This window comes from Pristiophorus japonicus, chromosome 17 (assembly GCF_044704955.1).
Source record: "Pristiophorus japonicus isolate sPriJap1 chromosome 17, sPriJap1.hap1, whole genome shotgun sequence".
In the NCBI taxonomy this organism is placed as follows: domain Eukaryota; kingdom Metazoa; phylum Chordata; class Chondrichthyes; family Pristiophoridae; genus Pristiophorus; species Pristiophorus japonicus.
Genome location: NC_091993.1, coordinates 103,590,297 through 103,604,032, shown reverse-complemented (window position 1 = coordinate 103,604,032; position 13,736 = coordinate 103,590,297). Strand labels below are relative to the sequence as shown.

The 13,736-nt window shown below is 46.5% G+C and overlaps 1 protein-coding gene across 1 annotated transcript in view; it reads left to right on the top strand.

Moving 5' to 3' along the window:
- Window positions 1-13,736, top strand: part of LOC139227878 (semaphorin-3D-like) — a 124,058-nt gene that overhangs the window by 98,666 nt on the left and 11,656 nt on the right. The window contains exons 13-16 of the mRNA XM_070858975.1: window positions 6,962-7,003; window positions 8,816-8,973; window positions 10,479-10,543; window positions 11,273-11,412. Of these exons, the coding sequence (XP_070715076.1) occupies window positions 6,962-7,003; window positions 8,816-8,973; window positions 10,479-10,543; window positions 11,273-11,412 (405 nt within the window). The remainder of the gene's footprint in view (window positions 1-6,961; window positions 7,004-8,815; window positions 8,974-10,478; window positions 10,544-11,272; window positions 11,413-13,736) is intronic.

Below are 13,736 nucleotides of genomic sequence, written 5' to 3'. Positions count from 1 at the left end.
AAAACTTATTCTGCGAGCTCCTCAGGATGTCTTCGTGCTCGGCGTGGCGCAGCACAAGGGGTCGGGGGCGGAGCCAGGTCCCGGTGCTGAAAACAGTGCCGGGACCTCTGCACATGCGCGCTAGAGTGTGCGCGCATGTGCAGTGGCTCCTCGCCCCCGAGCTTGTGTGGGAGGGGCCCGAAGCACGCCAGCCCTAGCCCTGGATGAATGGGCTCCCCGGGCGAAGATCGGGACTCGGGCCTCCCTCCTGTTCAGTTCCTCTCTCTCTCCCGTTCAGCTCCCCACCTTCCTCCCGTTCAGCCGTTCCCCTTCCTCCCCCCCTCTTCTATCCCCCTCCCCCCATCCTCTTCACCCCCCCCCCCTCCCTCCCTCCCTCCACGTCGTCGGCGGGGCCCGCCCACCCAGCATCTCGCTGGGAGTGGGCCCCACCCAAAGTCCTCCGTGGCGGCTCGGCTTCCACATCGTCGGCGGGGCACGTTCAGCCCCCCCTCCTCCCCCTCCTCCCTCTCCCCTCCCCCTCCTCTCCCCCCTCCCTCCCTCCCCCCTCCTCTCCCCCCTCCCTCCCTCCCCCCTCCTCTCCTCCCTCCCTCCCCCCTCCTCTCCTCCCTCCTCTCCCTCATCCCTCTCCCTCCCATTCAGCCCCTCCCCCTCCTGTTCAGCCCTTCCCCCTCCTCCCCCTCCTTTCTCTCCCCTCCCCCTCCTCTCCCCCTCCCTCCCACCCTCCCCCCTCCTCTCCTCCTCCTCCCTCCTCCCCCCTCCTCTCCTCCTCCCTCCCTCCTCCCTCCCCCCTCCCCCTCCTCCTCTCCCACCTCCAACCCCCTCTTCCCCCCTCCTCCTCTCCCACCTCCATCCCCCTCTCCCCCCTCCCTCCCTCCTCGCTCTCTCCCCTCCTTCCCCCTCACCCCCTCTCTCCCCCCACCCCTTGCTGTCAGAAACAGAGAGAGACACTGACAGAGACAGAGAGAGAGACACTTGGGGGGGGGAGGGTGGGGCGTGTCCAGCACACTGTTGGAGGGCTCCCGGTGCTTCAGTAGGTGAGTAGAAACTTAATTTTTTATTTATTGATTTTTTATTATTTTTTTATAAGTTTTTTATTTTTTTTGATTGATTTATTGGTTGATTTATTGATTTATTTATCATTTATTATTGATGATGGCTCTTTATTTGTAAAAGTGAAGTGTTTAATGGTTGTAAACCCCCCTTCTCTTCCCCCCCCCCCGCCCCCCCAACCATCTCTCGTTCCCTACGCCTGATTTATAAGTGTAGGCAAGGTTTTTCTGAGCGTACAAAAATCTACACTTACTCCATTCTAAATTAGTTTGGAATAAGTTTTTGCTGCCTAAACTTGCAAAACAGACGTAAGTGGCTGGACACGCCCCCTTTTGAAAAAAAAAATCTGTTCTAAAATGGAACTATTCTAACTCACTAGAACTAGAGCAAACTAAATGCCGAGGATTGCAATTTCTAAGATGCTCCATTCTAAACTAGTTGCTCCAACAAAATAGGAGCAACTCAGGGCGAAACTTGAGCCCCCAGTCTATTCATCCTTTCCTGACAGATATAACCTCACAGTTCTGGTATCATCCTTGTAAATCTTTTTTGCACCCTCTCCAGAGCATCTGTATTCTTTTTATAATATGCCGAACACAATACTCCGAGTGTGTTCGATACAAATTTAGCATAATTTCTCTGCTTTTCAATTCTATACTTCTACAAGTAAATTCAAGTGCTTGGTTTGCTTTGTTTTGGCCTTATTAGCCTGCGTTTCTCCTTTCAGTGATTTGTGTATTTGTACTCCCAGATTCCTTTGCTCCTCTACCCCATTTAATTTCTTGGGGGGAGAAATTTGGGAGCGCCCCATTTGGGGTGTTAACTTTTAAAAGTTGAAAAAATTAGCGCCAGGTTCTAATGTTTTTCAACTTTTTAAAACATTCCGGATTTGCATTCCAGGAAGGAAATGGAGCGGAGATGATAACGGAGGCAGTAAGGAGACCAATTTCTAGGCCTAATGAAGCAATATGTGACCTCCCTATTTTTCTTACCAAAGTGTAAAACCTCACACTTATCCACGTTGAAATTCATTTGGCAATTTATTAATGTCTTCTTGTAACTTGTTGCAGTCTTCCTCAGTATTGATTATCCCCCCTCCCACCGAATCTGTTGTCGCCTACAAATTTAGAAATTGTATCTTTGATTACAAACTTTAAATCGTTAATATAAATTGTGAACAACAGAGATCCCAGCACTGATCCTTGTGGGATCCCACTTCTCACCTTCTGCCGTTATGAACAGCTATCCATTACCCCTACTCCCTGCTTTCTGTCTTACAGCCAGCTAGCTATCCATTCTGCTACTTGACCCCTGACTCCGCATGATCTGACCTTGTTCATTAGTCTATTATGTCATCATCATCATAGGCAGTCCCTCGAATCGAGGATGACTTGCTTCCACGTCAAAAAGTTTGCAGGTGTTTCAATGATGGACTTAAAATTCCAGGTCCAAACTAAATCTTGAAGGGTGGAAGATGCATGTGCTTGGATTTTTTGAACGTGTGGTGGCCATTGCACACCAACCACCACACGGGCTTGACAGAGCTAGGTCTTGGTCCAGTAGCAAGGATTAACCAAGACGACTGGAGACCAGCTCTGCTGCACGGACCTAGTGTGCACACATATCACAGTGTGGGCTGGCTCATGCTGCCCCTGGGCCCCGAACTCACGCCTCTTCTGCGCCTGGAACTCACGCCTCTCCTGGGCCCCGATCACGTCCCTCTACAATTTCTCGCCTCTGCTTCACCCCGACCTCGCCACTCCTTTGCCCCGACCTCGCCGCTCCTGTTGTACCTGCCCACGCTCCAATCATCAACCTGGATCTGGGCGACATCACTCTTCACTGCCGTTGCTCTCCTGCTCCAGCACGTGCTGCTCCCTGGAGTGGTGTGCCGCCACACTGCCCCTTCCGCTCCCCGGCCTGCCCCGATGGTGTTGTGGTAATCAAAGGCTTTTTGGAAATCTAGATATATTACACTGACTGTATTACCCTTGACTACTTAGTCCGTTCCCTCTTCAAAGAATTCAGTGAGTTTGGTCAGGTAAGACTTTCCCCTTTGAAATCCATACTGTCTATTCATTATTATATTTTTGGTTTCTACATGTTTTTCTATTTTCTCCTTTAGTCGGGATTCCATTATCTTTCCTAGCACAATGTTAAACTGATTGGTCTATAGTTCCCTGAACATCTTCATTCTCCTTTTTTAAGTATTGGTAATATGTTAGCTATCTGCCAGCCCTCTGGCACTACAGCTTTTTCGAATGAATTTTTAACTATGTGTAAACATGCCTCTGCTATCTATTCCCCAGATTTTTTTTTAATGTGCTGATGTAATCTGTCCGGACATGGGATTTTATCCTCTTTGAGCTTGATTAGTTTATTTAATATTTCTCCTTTTTATTTTGAATGCAGTTATTTCAGTTCTAATCTCATCTTCCGTCATGAGTAACATATATGTGATTTTTTTTTCTTATTAAGATAAAGGATGTTACTGTTGGACAACATCCACTCCTGGAATTTCTGCAAAGGTTCTTTCAATATCACGCCATAACTCTGGTGGAAGATCGGGGGAAATCCTGGAGAAACCACTATTTACTTTGGAGTTTCTGCCGATTTTCTGCCCAAATTATGGTGGGAGATTGGGAGATTTCAGCAGAAATTCTAGCAATCAGTGTCTGCTTTCTACTTTGGACACTGTTATGTATTGAATAAAGAGTCTGACCAGACACTGTGAGCTCAAAGTAGGGTGTGACCGTAGTCCTTTATTACAGGTCTCCAGAGTGCCTCTCCAGCCTATGAGGCCTCCTTATGTACAGGTGCTCCCAAGAGATTGTGGGATCCCTTGGAACTCCAGGGGATGAGCCCTCTAGTGGTTAAACAAGGTATTTACAGGTTTACATATATAACAGACATGTACACCTGGAATTTCCACAGGGTTTCTCCTGGTTCCCCACCATATCTTCAGCGAAGGATCGACAGAAGCCCTGGAGAGACAGGGTAAACAGCCAAAAACAGCCATTTACGCTGTTTCTCCATGAATTCCCCCAATCTTCTACTGAATTCACAGCAAGGGTTGCAGCAATTCTCCCCTTTAGTGTCAGTATTGAATACTCACAAGGCAGGTAAAATTTGTCTCTTTATGCTCAGCGTCTCCTGCACATGTATTAATCTTATTCATTTCTTGTATCAGCTGTCCGGTGGCCTGCCTGAGTGAGATTGCCAAAAATCAACAAACAACTTTGAGTGTTAACTCGTGAGCAGTGCAAGCTTGTTAAGGGCGTGACCAATTTTCTACAAATATTGATCCAGTTAACAAAGGCTTGCACTTAAGGTAGATTTACAAGGACAAGTCAGTTTAGGTAATACAGTTTAAATAACTTGACATTTACACTATAGTTGACATATAAGGTTACTATATTAATTATGGACCATTAACTTGAGATATTCTTCTTTCTTTTTCTAAAGCTGGTTAAATTCATAATAAATAATGCTGGACCTGACAAATATTCCATCTTTAATATTAAAAAAAAATCCATTTCAAAAATTGTTTGTTACCTGGTTGTTTTAAGGACCAATTTTCCAAGTTCGTATGACCAGCAATGGACCTTGCCCTCCAGCCATGCAAGTTAGAAAATTGTGGACACAAAATTGTGCCCTCGACCTTCTGTCAATTAAAATGGGAAAATTACCCCATATAACTCAAACGTTTACTCAATGCAATTTTAAAAAGCACTTTATGATTTCCAAATCAAATCACTAGATCTAGAATGTTAAACACCTGAGACATTAAAGCCTTATCGGCTTTAGCAACTTCTTAAAATAAAGATAAAGTGGCTGAGTTTGCGGCCCCTACGGGCGGGTATGAGGTGCGCATGCACCCGTAGGTGCCCCGCAGTTTCTGGGTTTAGGCACGCACTGCGCATGCGCTGAAACCCAGAATTTACAATCGGTCAAGAATCCTCTTGACAGATCGTACGAATCCAAAAGAAAAGGGCCTCTGCGTGCGGAGAGTTGGACTATTTCCCCAACTTCTGCCCAGCGAATGCCTTTAGAATTCTTATGCCAGGGAAGAGTTTTAAAAAATAGAAAAATAAAATGTTATCACTCATTTATACATTTAAAAAACTTGTCCAATAAGGTAAGTTTATTTTTCGCTCCATTAAAACATATTGAAAAAAATACATTTTTGTTTAAAATATTTAATTAAATGGCATTTTAATTCATTTAAATATGTAATTAAAAAAAAAATGTATTTCATGTGTTCATGTATTTTTAAATGATCCCCAATCATACTTATAGGAATCCCAAACAAACAAAAACCCCTATAAGTATGAATGGGGTGTTCTCTTCTTTTATTGGTTGGGCAAGCCCACGTGATCCCAGGGGAGCTTGTGAACCTCCTGCGCCCCTGGGATACGAGGGCTTCTACCCGCAGGTATTCGGAGAGGCCTGGGAGAGTGAATCTACGAACCTCCCGGACCACCAGGTAAAGTGTACATATCTTGCAGGTCGGAGGCCCGCGGGAAGCCATAAATTGTGGGCCAAAATGAACGTGGGCTGATTGCAAAGTCTACAGCGTGCAATCGGGATACAGATTGTGAATAAAGTCAAAGCCTGCCTTCAGAACCGATAAAAATGTTTTAGCAGCCTCAAAGAAAATGTGATATGCCATTCATACTTGAAAAACACCATTGGTTAGATGGTGGAGTCCATTCTTCCAGCTCCACCTGTAGCACTAGTCAAAAGCACCAGACTCCAAAACTAATGAAAATTAAACAGGTCGACCAAGAGCCAGGCACAGAAAAATAAACCGGGCAGCAAGTGTAAATTTACAGTAGCTCTATTTGCATGAAGTAGACAAATTATTAATCCAACTAGTGGAGTCGTAACTGGTGTCTTGTTGACAAATCACAGAACATTTAGTGACTATTTCTACACAGCATAAACACAAGCACCCATACTCTGTTTAAAAACTAAAGGACTACATTGTTATCAAACAGAGAAAATGAGTTGACAATCATCATCATAAACATTTTTAATCCTGTTGACAAGGTGTTGAATAAACCTCTTAATGTACTCACAGCCAATAAAAACCATTAAACAAGAAAGCAATCACCAAACTAATTGACACCAAGGAGGAAGAATTGGGGGTGGTAACCTTCCTGGGCCGGGACTTCCCGCGCCTGACGTGGAATTAGGCCTACTGCTCCTGAAAGGAAGTGAAGCGCTGTCTCCGACATTCCGTTTTCTGTAGGAACGGTCCCAGTGCTCTACTGCGGCACTGCACCCAGCACTACCTGGACACTCCGCGTAGCATTGACAGGCTACAACGCCCCTCCCCTTAGAGTGCTGCACTCTGCAAGCCCTTTTGTGGCCACCAGGGCATCGTGAGATCAGGCCGGCAGCTCGGCACCCAAAATGGAGTACCAGGCTGCACGATGACCTCCCGACCTTGGACCGCCAAGGTCGAGTCGGTCAACCAATAAGGATGGTGGCTCAGGGCTCTGCAGGCCTCCCATTTAACAGCGTGCTGAGAGCGGATGCCCGCCAGCTTTGCGACCCACGAAGCTAGCGTTGACATCTGCTCGCACCGACCTGTGGGGCCATTTACCTTGTGGGGCGGTAAGGGGTCGCCGCGCACGGCAATTACATCATCACCGGTTGCACGGCGGCCCGGGGCGCTAGCCGCGGAGCGTGGCGCTGCCGGGTCATCACCTCCCAAACCTCCTGGGCAATTTCCCGGGAGACGGGAGCGCCCCCCTCCCCCAGGCGAAAACTGCCCAGAGGCACTAACAAGGCTATAAAAAGGGGAAATTTCGCTCCCCCAAGTTTGTTGCTACATTTCATATAGATGCCGCTGTGGTTTTTCAATAATTATCATTTTGATTCATTAAATTTTATATTTTATTAGGAATCAACTCCAGTATTAACGATGGAAATATCTTCAAAGCAGGTAAGCAATCTAAATACAATACAGATAACTTATCTAAACAATAGGACCAGGTTGTATTTGGATGTGCATAATTTTTTTCAGCTTGCTGGAAATTATTGCTTCTCATTGCGATTTGCGAGTTATATGTAAAAATCGCAGTTATATATACACGAAACTCACAGAGCCATAAACATCGGACTGCATCCAGGAGTGATAGTCACCTCAGACCACTGTTATTACCCTTCAAGTAGTTGGCTCATGATTGCCATTTGCAGAGACCTGTGAACAGATTTTTAGATCTGCTTTCTCAATCAGAGAATGATAAGACACTTAATGGGGGAGGAAAAATAAAGAGAAAAGAACTCAAAAGTGATTCAAAATCAGTCTCAAGTAATAACTGGACTGGCAAATGTGGTGACCCCTTGAGACATGCAGACCAAGAATGTTCCAAGTTCGATTCCTGGTGCTGTTAGCTGATCCCTATTGAGATGACTGTGGGGTTTCCACACTTGGTCTCGGCATCTCTGGGCTGTGGAGTGAAGAAAAATCAGCCAGGGTTTCCACTCCCGATTGCTCTCCAGTGACCTCTGCTGGAAGTATGTTTGTGGAAAAAATTGCCTGGATTTGTGGTGAAAGCCTGCTGAATTCACAGAAAAGACCACCACTTAAATATGATTCCTACCTTTATTTGTGGAACTAGAAATATAGCATGTCGCTAGCTTTAGAACAAGAGAGACAAGTAAGAAAAAAAACGATAAAAGAGGAATCCGGAGAAGAACAGTTGCAGACAGAGGCAATTCTTTTCTGGACAAATTCAGTTAGCTCAAATTCTGAAATGACTATTAGTGAAATCTCCTGTCAACAGTCTCTCAAGGCAGGCAAGTTCCATTTTAGTTGCTTCCAGTAAATAAGTATCAGACTGTAAAGAAACTGATGTGGCAATGCTACCTTATTGCATACCGTGTCTTATAACATCACTGGGGTATCATGATGCTATGGAAATAACTTGAGCTTTACCAGATAATTCAAATAGTAATGCAAACAGCCCACACAGTGCATGAGATGATTTAGGGACTTTAAGGCTGAGGAACTATGGGATGGAAATTCGGTACTGCCCAATCTGAGCGCTCATGGCGGCAGGGCGATAAATTTTGCGGCGGAAAATGGTTTGCGTCTGCAGCCGCAAAATTCATCAGCTGAGCCCCGAGTGTGGAGCGGGGCGTTAAGGGAGGCGTTCCACACCTCTGTTAGGGCGCTAAGCCGGCTGAGCAACTGAAAATCCTGAGCTCAAGAGCCGGCCTTGGAGCGCCCTAAGAGAGGCTATCCTGGTGGGGGAGGGTGGTGGAAATATCGGCAAAAAAGCCAACAAAAACATTCCCAATACCTTACTGACGCAAAAATAAAAAACAATCACTTACCTTAGATAGACTTCCCTCACTGCGGCCGATACAGCTCGGACCGCCCACTTTCCCGCGGTCCCACTCGGGGGCGCAACGAGGTGCTACGGTTCCCCCAGAAAACAAATTTAAGAATGGTGTCCAACCAGGGGTGTTGCACACTGGCTCGCCCCTCCCAGGCGATACTGCTCTGCGCCCCCGCAAAACCGGCACCGAATGTCCGGGTGGGGCGCTGGAAGCTCGCCACCCACCTGGAAATGATTTCTGCCGCCATTACAGCCCCTCTGGGGTACGAACGGAGGCAGCAACAGATCAAATTTCCACACCTGCTTCTCTGCATATATCTAAACATTATGTATTATTGCATGGCATGCACAGAGCAACTAGAGCCCTTGACAGAACCTAAATACTCATACAGCTTTAATGTCATTTACAGAAGCAGATTTATATTGGATCGAAGGATAACGTGGTCCAGCTTGCCCTGCAGAGGTGCGGTGCCTATGGTATAGCTTGCTCTGAGTGCTGCCTCGCTCGAGATCCCTACTGTGCATGGGATGGGACCTCATGCTGCAGATATGTGCCAGCACCTAAAAGGTAAGTATTGAATTGAAGTTAGCATAGATCCCTGTGAGCTATGAATTTTCCTGGTGGGTTTATAAATGCATTTTTTTTTGTGCTTTGTTACAAATAGTTGAGCAAGTATTTATCTGTAAATTATTAATGCTGATTGCGGAAAAGTAGAATGGGAATCAGGCAGCATGCAAAACCAGGGAAGAAGAATTATGATGCCTTGTGTAACAACATCAAAAATGTATTCATGCAGTTTCTGTCGGCACAGTATTTCTAGCCAAATTATAAATCCAGTCCTTTTGAACTTTTACAAATTTGATAGCAACACCGACCGGGGAAAAGATACATTTTCTATATTGTTCAATCAGCGACCAAAACTGTTCTCCCCTCTGCCTCCCCTCCTGCTACCCACCAGTGAGCCAGACAATTAAGGCAAAAAATGCCACAAATGCCACAAATCTAAAATGCAAATAAAAAAAATGATGGGAATGCACAGCAGGTTTCAAAGAGCAGCCTAAATAATAACCTCCCTCTTCTACAGATGCTGTTGTGCATATCCGACGATTTCTGTTATTGTAGCGTGTCAGACAATGTCAGCTGCAATTTCTCCAACTCAAGCAGGCAAACTCAAGTGACAGGAAGTTTTGACTTTCACGCCTGGATTTTCCAGGCATGGAGGCAGTCCGGGCAGCAAGAGCTCCCACCAAATAACCATTGCAATTTCCTTCCCATGACCCCACCAGAAGCCCACCCCACTGCATGCAAATGAAGGAGTGGACATGGCCAAGTGTCCACAGGATGTCCCATCATTGCTGCCTAATTATTAACCCTGCAAATCGCTGCCACTATAAAGGTGGTGATACTGAGCCCGTGCAAGAAGAGATCAGGATGATACAGAAGGGTGGGGGTCTCTTCAAATACTTAGATTCTGCAATATCTTTGTATTTAAAGATACCTTGTGAAACTTTGTGTGAATTTTAAAGTAAGTTGTGCATATTGAAATAATGGATTTCCCTCTGGGGATTCCATTGTTCCTGTGCTTTGAGGAAGAGAATGATAAGGACATGAGAGGAAAGGATGGAAGCCAGGAGAGTGCTGGCAGCATGCACGCTTACAACACCCGACTTGCAGGTATCCATGCCACAGGGTCGACAGAGTACGGAGGTTAAATCTGGATTGGGAATTCAGATAGTGGTCACCGTGGAAAGGGCAATGGCAGAATTGGAAAGTCATGGCTGCATTGGAAAAGGAGGTGGTGGCAGCTTTGTAGTGGGATGATGGGCTATAATGTCAATCATCATTCTCTTTGTAGAAACATTCATCCACTTCTACTTGTTTATGCACTTGTATTTAGCTTTGCGACCCTTGTTTACATGTTATTCCTGGTCTTCAGGCAACTTTGCACAATATTTTGTACAAACATTTACTCATACTAGTTCAATAGCAATATCTTTGACTTTCCTAATATGAAGACTTGAGCTTTTTTGTTATTTAAATCCGACGATTAAAATGTGGGTTTTTTCTATTAGACAGACCAGACGTCAAGATGTAAAGTCTGGAGACCCAATTATGCAGTGTTGGGATCAGGAGGACTGTGAGTGTATAAATGTGACAATTACTGCATTACTCCTGTGTATTTGTGAGTGTCAGTGGTACTTCAGTTGCAGTTGATGGTAACATGCATCGTGTAGCATACAGGATTTATTTTACTAGCTGAAGGAGGATGGATATGTGTGAGGAGAAAAAATATACATTGCCAAAAATTAATTCAAGCATGTAGATGTTAATCTGGCATCATGGAACAGCAAACATGATCCTCTCACTCCACTGATAAACCTAATTATTCCATAGATCCTTTTTCAGCTGGATTTTTCCCTTGTTCATAGTCAATGGAGACAGTTCTAGCATTCTATAGGAATAGAGATCATTTATATTTATGCTCTTTGATTACGAATAAAAAGTGTTTTTATTCTATATTATTTGAAATGATGATGGCAGCCCTTGCAGGTAATAAATGATGCAACACAGTAATTCTCTGGCAAACTTTATCCCATGCTGGATTATATGCCCGATCTGACAAACTGTGACAGTACCGGTTATTTGGCACACATCTTGCATCATTTAAAACATTCCTTGTAAAAACCAACAGTTTGGAACATCAGAGCACAAATCGTTTTCACAGCAGCTGTTTCCATTTTGGGCCATGGAACGCTTTAATCGTTAGTTGTTAAGTTCATTCTACCTACTTTGGAGTTTGCTAGTATTAAGTGATAATTATATATATTTTTCCTTAATGCCCGCAATAACATTTCTTGTTACATAGATACAAAGAACGTGCTAAGTGAGAAGAAGTTGATTTTTGGAGTGCAGTACAACTCCACATTCCTGGAATGCAGTGCAAGGTCACAACAAACATCAGTCATCTGGTCTGTTCAGCGATCACTGGATGGCCTACAGGAGGAGGTAATTAGACTGAATGGTGCATTTTAACACTGAAAATCATTGGGTTTGAGACATGCGGTAAATTCTACAGGTGTGTACCAAATGACTTGTTTGATTATCAATCTGACAATAAATATGTCAATGTATATTTTCACATCTTCCCTGCAATTAAACCATATTAATACCCCCATGTCAACTGATCGCAGTGAGCTATTACAGCTTATGGACAGTTTTCTAACATTCATGTTGATACGTCCTTACTATACAGTATAAATGCACACGAGGCCCATGCTTGAGAGAAGGTCAGTCTGTGACCTGTCCTTTTTTCCTTAGCACTCAAGTGCAGGAAGTGGGTGGAGCTTCCCCTTTTATATCTGAAGGTCCAGGTTAGGAGAGTCTCCCACAAGTTCACCACCTAGTGGTCATTGTTCTCACAGTGTACAACTTAGGTCAGATTATACATGGGTTACATTGCTGGTCGAATACATGACATCACCCCCCCCCCCCCCCCCCCCAAAGTCTTATTGGGATCACAGGTTGAGTCTCTCTGGTGGTTTACGCTCTCTTGTAGAGCGCCTGAGTTGGGGCTCCGGTTGTTGGGCGCTGGCCTGAGTGTCTGCTGTTTGTGGTGCCTCAGGGCTATCCAGACTGCCCACAGTGACTGGGCTCTCCTCCCTTTGGTTCCTGTGTTCGGTCACCTGTGGAGGAGTGAACTCTATATTGTGTTCTTCCTCTGCTTCTTCTATGGGGTTGCTGAACCTCCTTTTTGTTTGATCCACATGTTTGCGGCAGATTTGTCCATTGGTAAGTTTAACTACCAGAATCCTATTTCCCTCTTTGGCAATCACAGTGCCTGCGAGCCATTTGGGCCCTGCAGCGTAGTTGAGGACAAAAACAGGGTCATTTACATCAATACATCGCGCCCTCGCATTCCTGTCACGGTAGTGATATTGGGCCCAAGTTTCGAGCCGCGCCTAGAACGGCGCAGTCCCGACCTGGACGCCCGTTTTTCGCGCCACAAAGTGCGCCTAAAGAAAACTCCAGATTCTCCACCTCCCTGCAAGTCCTCTGGCCCTCAGCGCAGTGCAGCAGGAGCTGTGGGGGGCGGAGCCAGGTCCCTGCGCTGAAAACAGTGCCGGGACCTCTGCACATGCACGCTACAGTGGGCGCGCAAGTGCAGTAGCTCCAGGCGCCCGAAACTGTGTGGGAGGGGCCGAAGCATGCAACCCCTAGCCCTGGCCCAATGGCCTCACTGGGGCTGCGTGAATAAGGCTCCTCCCATGGCCAGCTCCTGCTTCCTCCCGACCCGACTCGACTCCCGCTCGCTTCCGGACTGGACCCGACACCCGCTTCCCCCCCCCCCCCCCCCCGGACCCAACCCGACCCGACTCCCGCTCCCGGATCCGACACCGACACCGGACTGGATCCGACCTGACCTCCCTCTCCCTCCCTCCCCCCGACCTGAACCGAACCAACCTCCCTCCCACCATCCCCCCGACCCGACCCAATGCCACCTACCTGTAAATCTGGTGCTGGGGACAGGCCTTGCCCGAAGTCTCGGGCCAGGCCCGTTCAGCCTCCCTCCCCCTTCTCCTTTTCCCCCCCCCCATCTCCATCCCCCCCATCTCCTTCCCCCCTCCCCCCCCATCTCCTTCCCCCCTCCCTTCTCCCCTCCCCTCCCCCCCCTCCCTTCTCCCCTCCCCCCCCTCCCTTCTCCCCTCCCCCCCCCCTCCCTTCTCCCCTCCCCCCCCTCCCTTCTCCCCATCCCTCCCCCTCCCTTCTCCCCATCCCTCCCCCTTTTCCCCATCCCTCCCCCTTTTCCCCATCCCTCCCCCTTTTCCCCATCCTTCCCCCTTCTCCCCCATCCCTCCCCCTTCTCCCCCATCCCTTACCCTTCTCCCCCATCCCTCCCTCTGCTCCCCCCCTCTCTCCTTCTACCCCACTCCTCCCCCTCCCCTCGCTGTCAGAAACACAGGCACTGACAGACAGAGAATGAGAGACACACACAGACAGACAGAGATAGAGACACTAACAGAGACACACTGGGGGGGCATCCCAGCACGCTGTTGGAGGGCTCCCGTTGCTGCAGTCGGTAAGTAGAAAATGTTTTATTTATTGATTTTTTAAAAAATTATTTCTTATTAATTTTTTTTGATTGATTTATTGGTTGATTTATTGATGTATTTATCATTTATTATTGATGATGGCTCTTTATTTGTAAAACTGAAGTGTTTAATGTTTGTAAACTTCCCTTTAAACCCCCCCCCCCACCATTCCCTAAGCCTGATTTGTAACCTACGCCTGATTTTCTAAAGTGTAGACAAGATTTTTTCGAGCGTACAAAA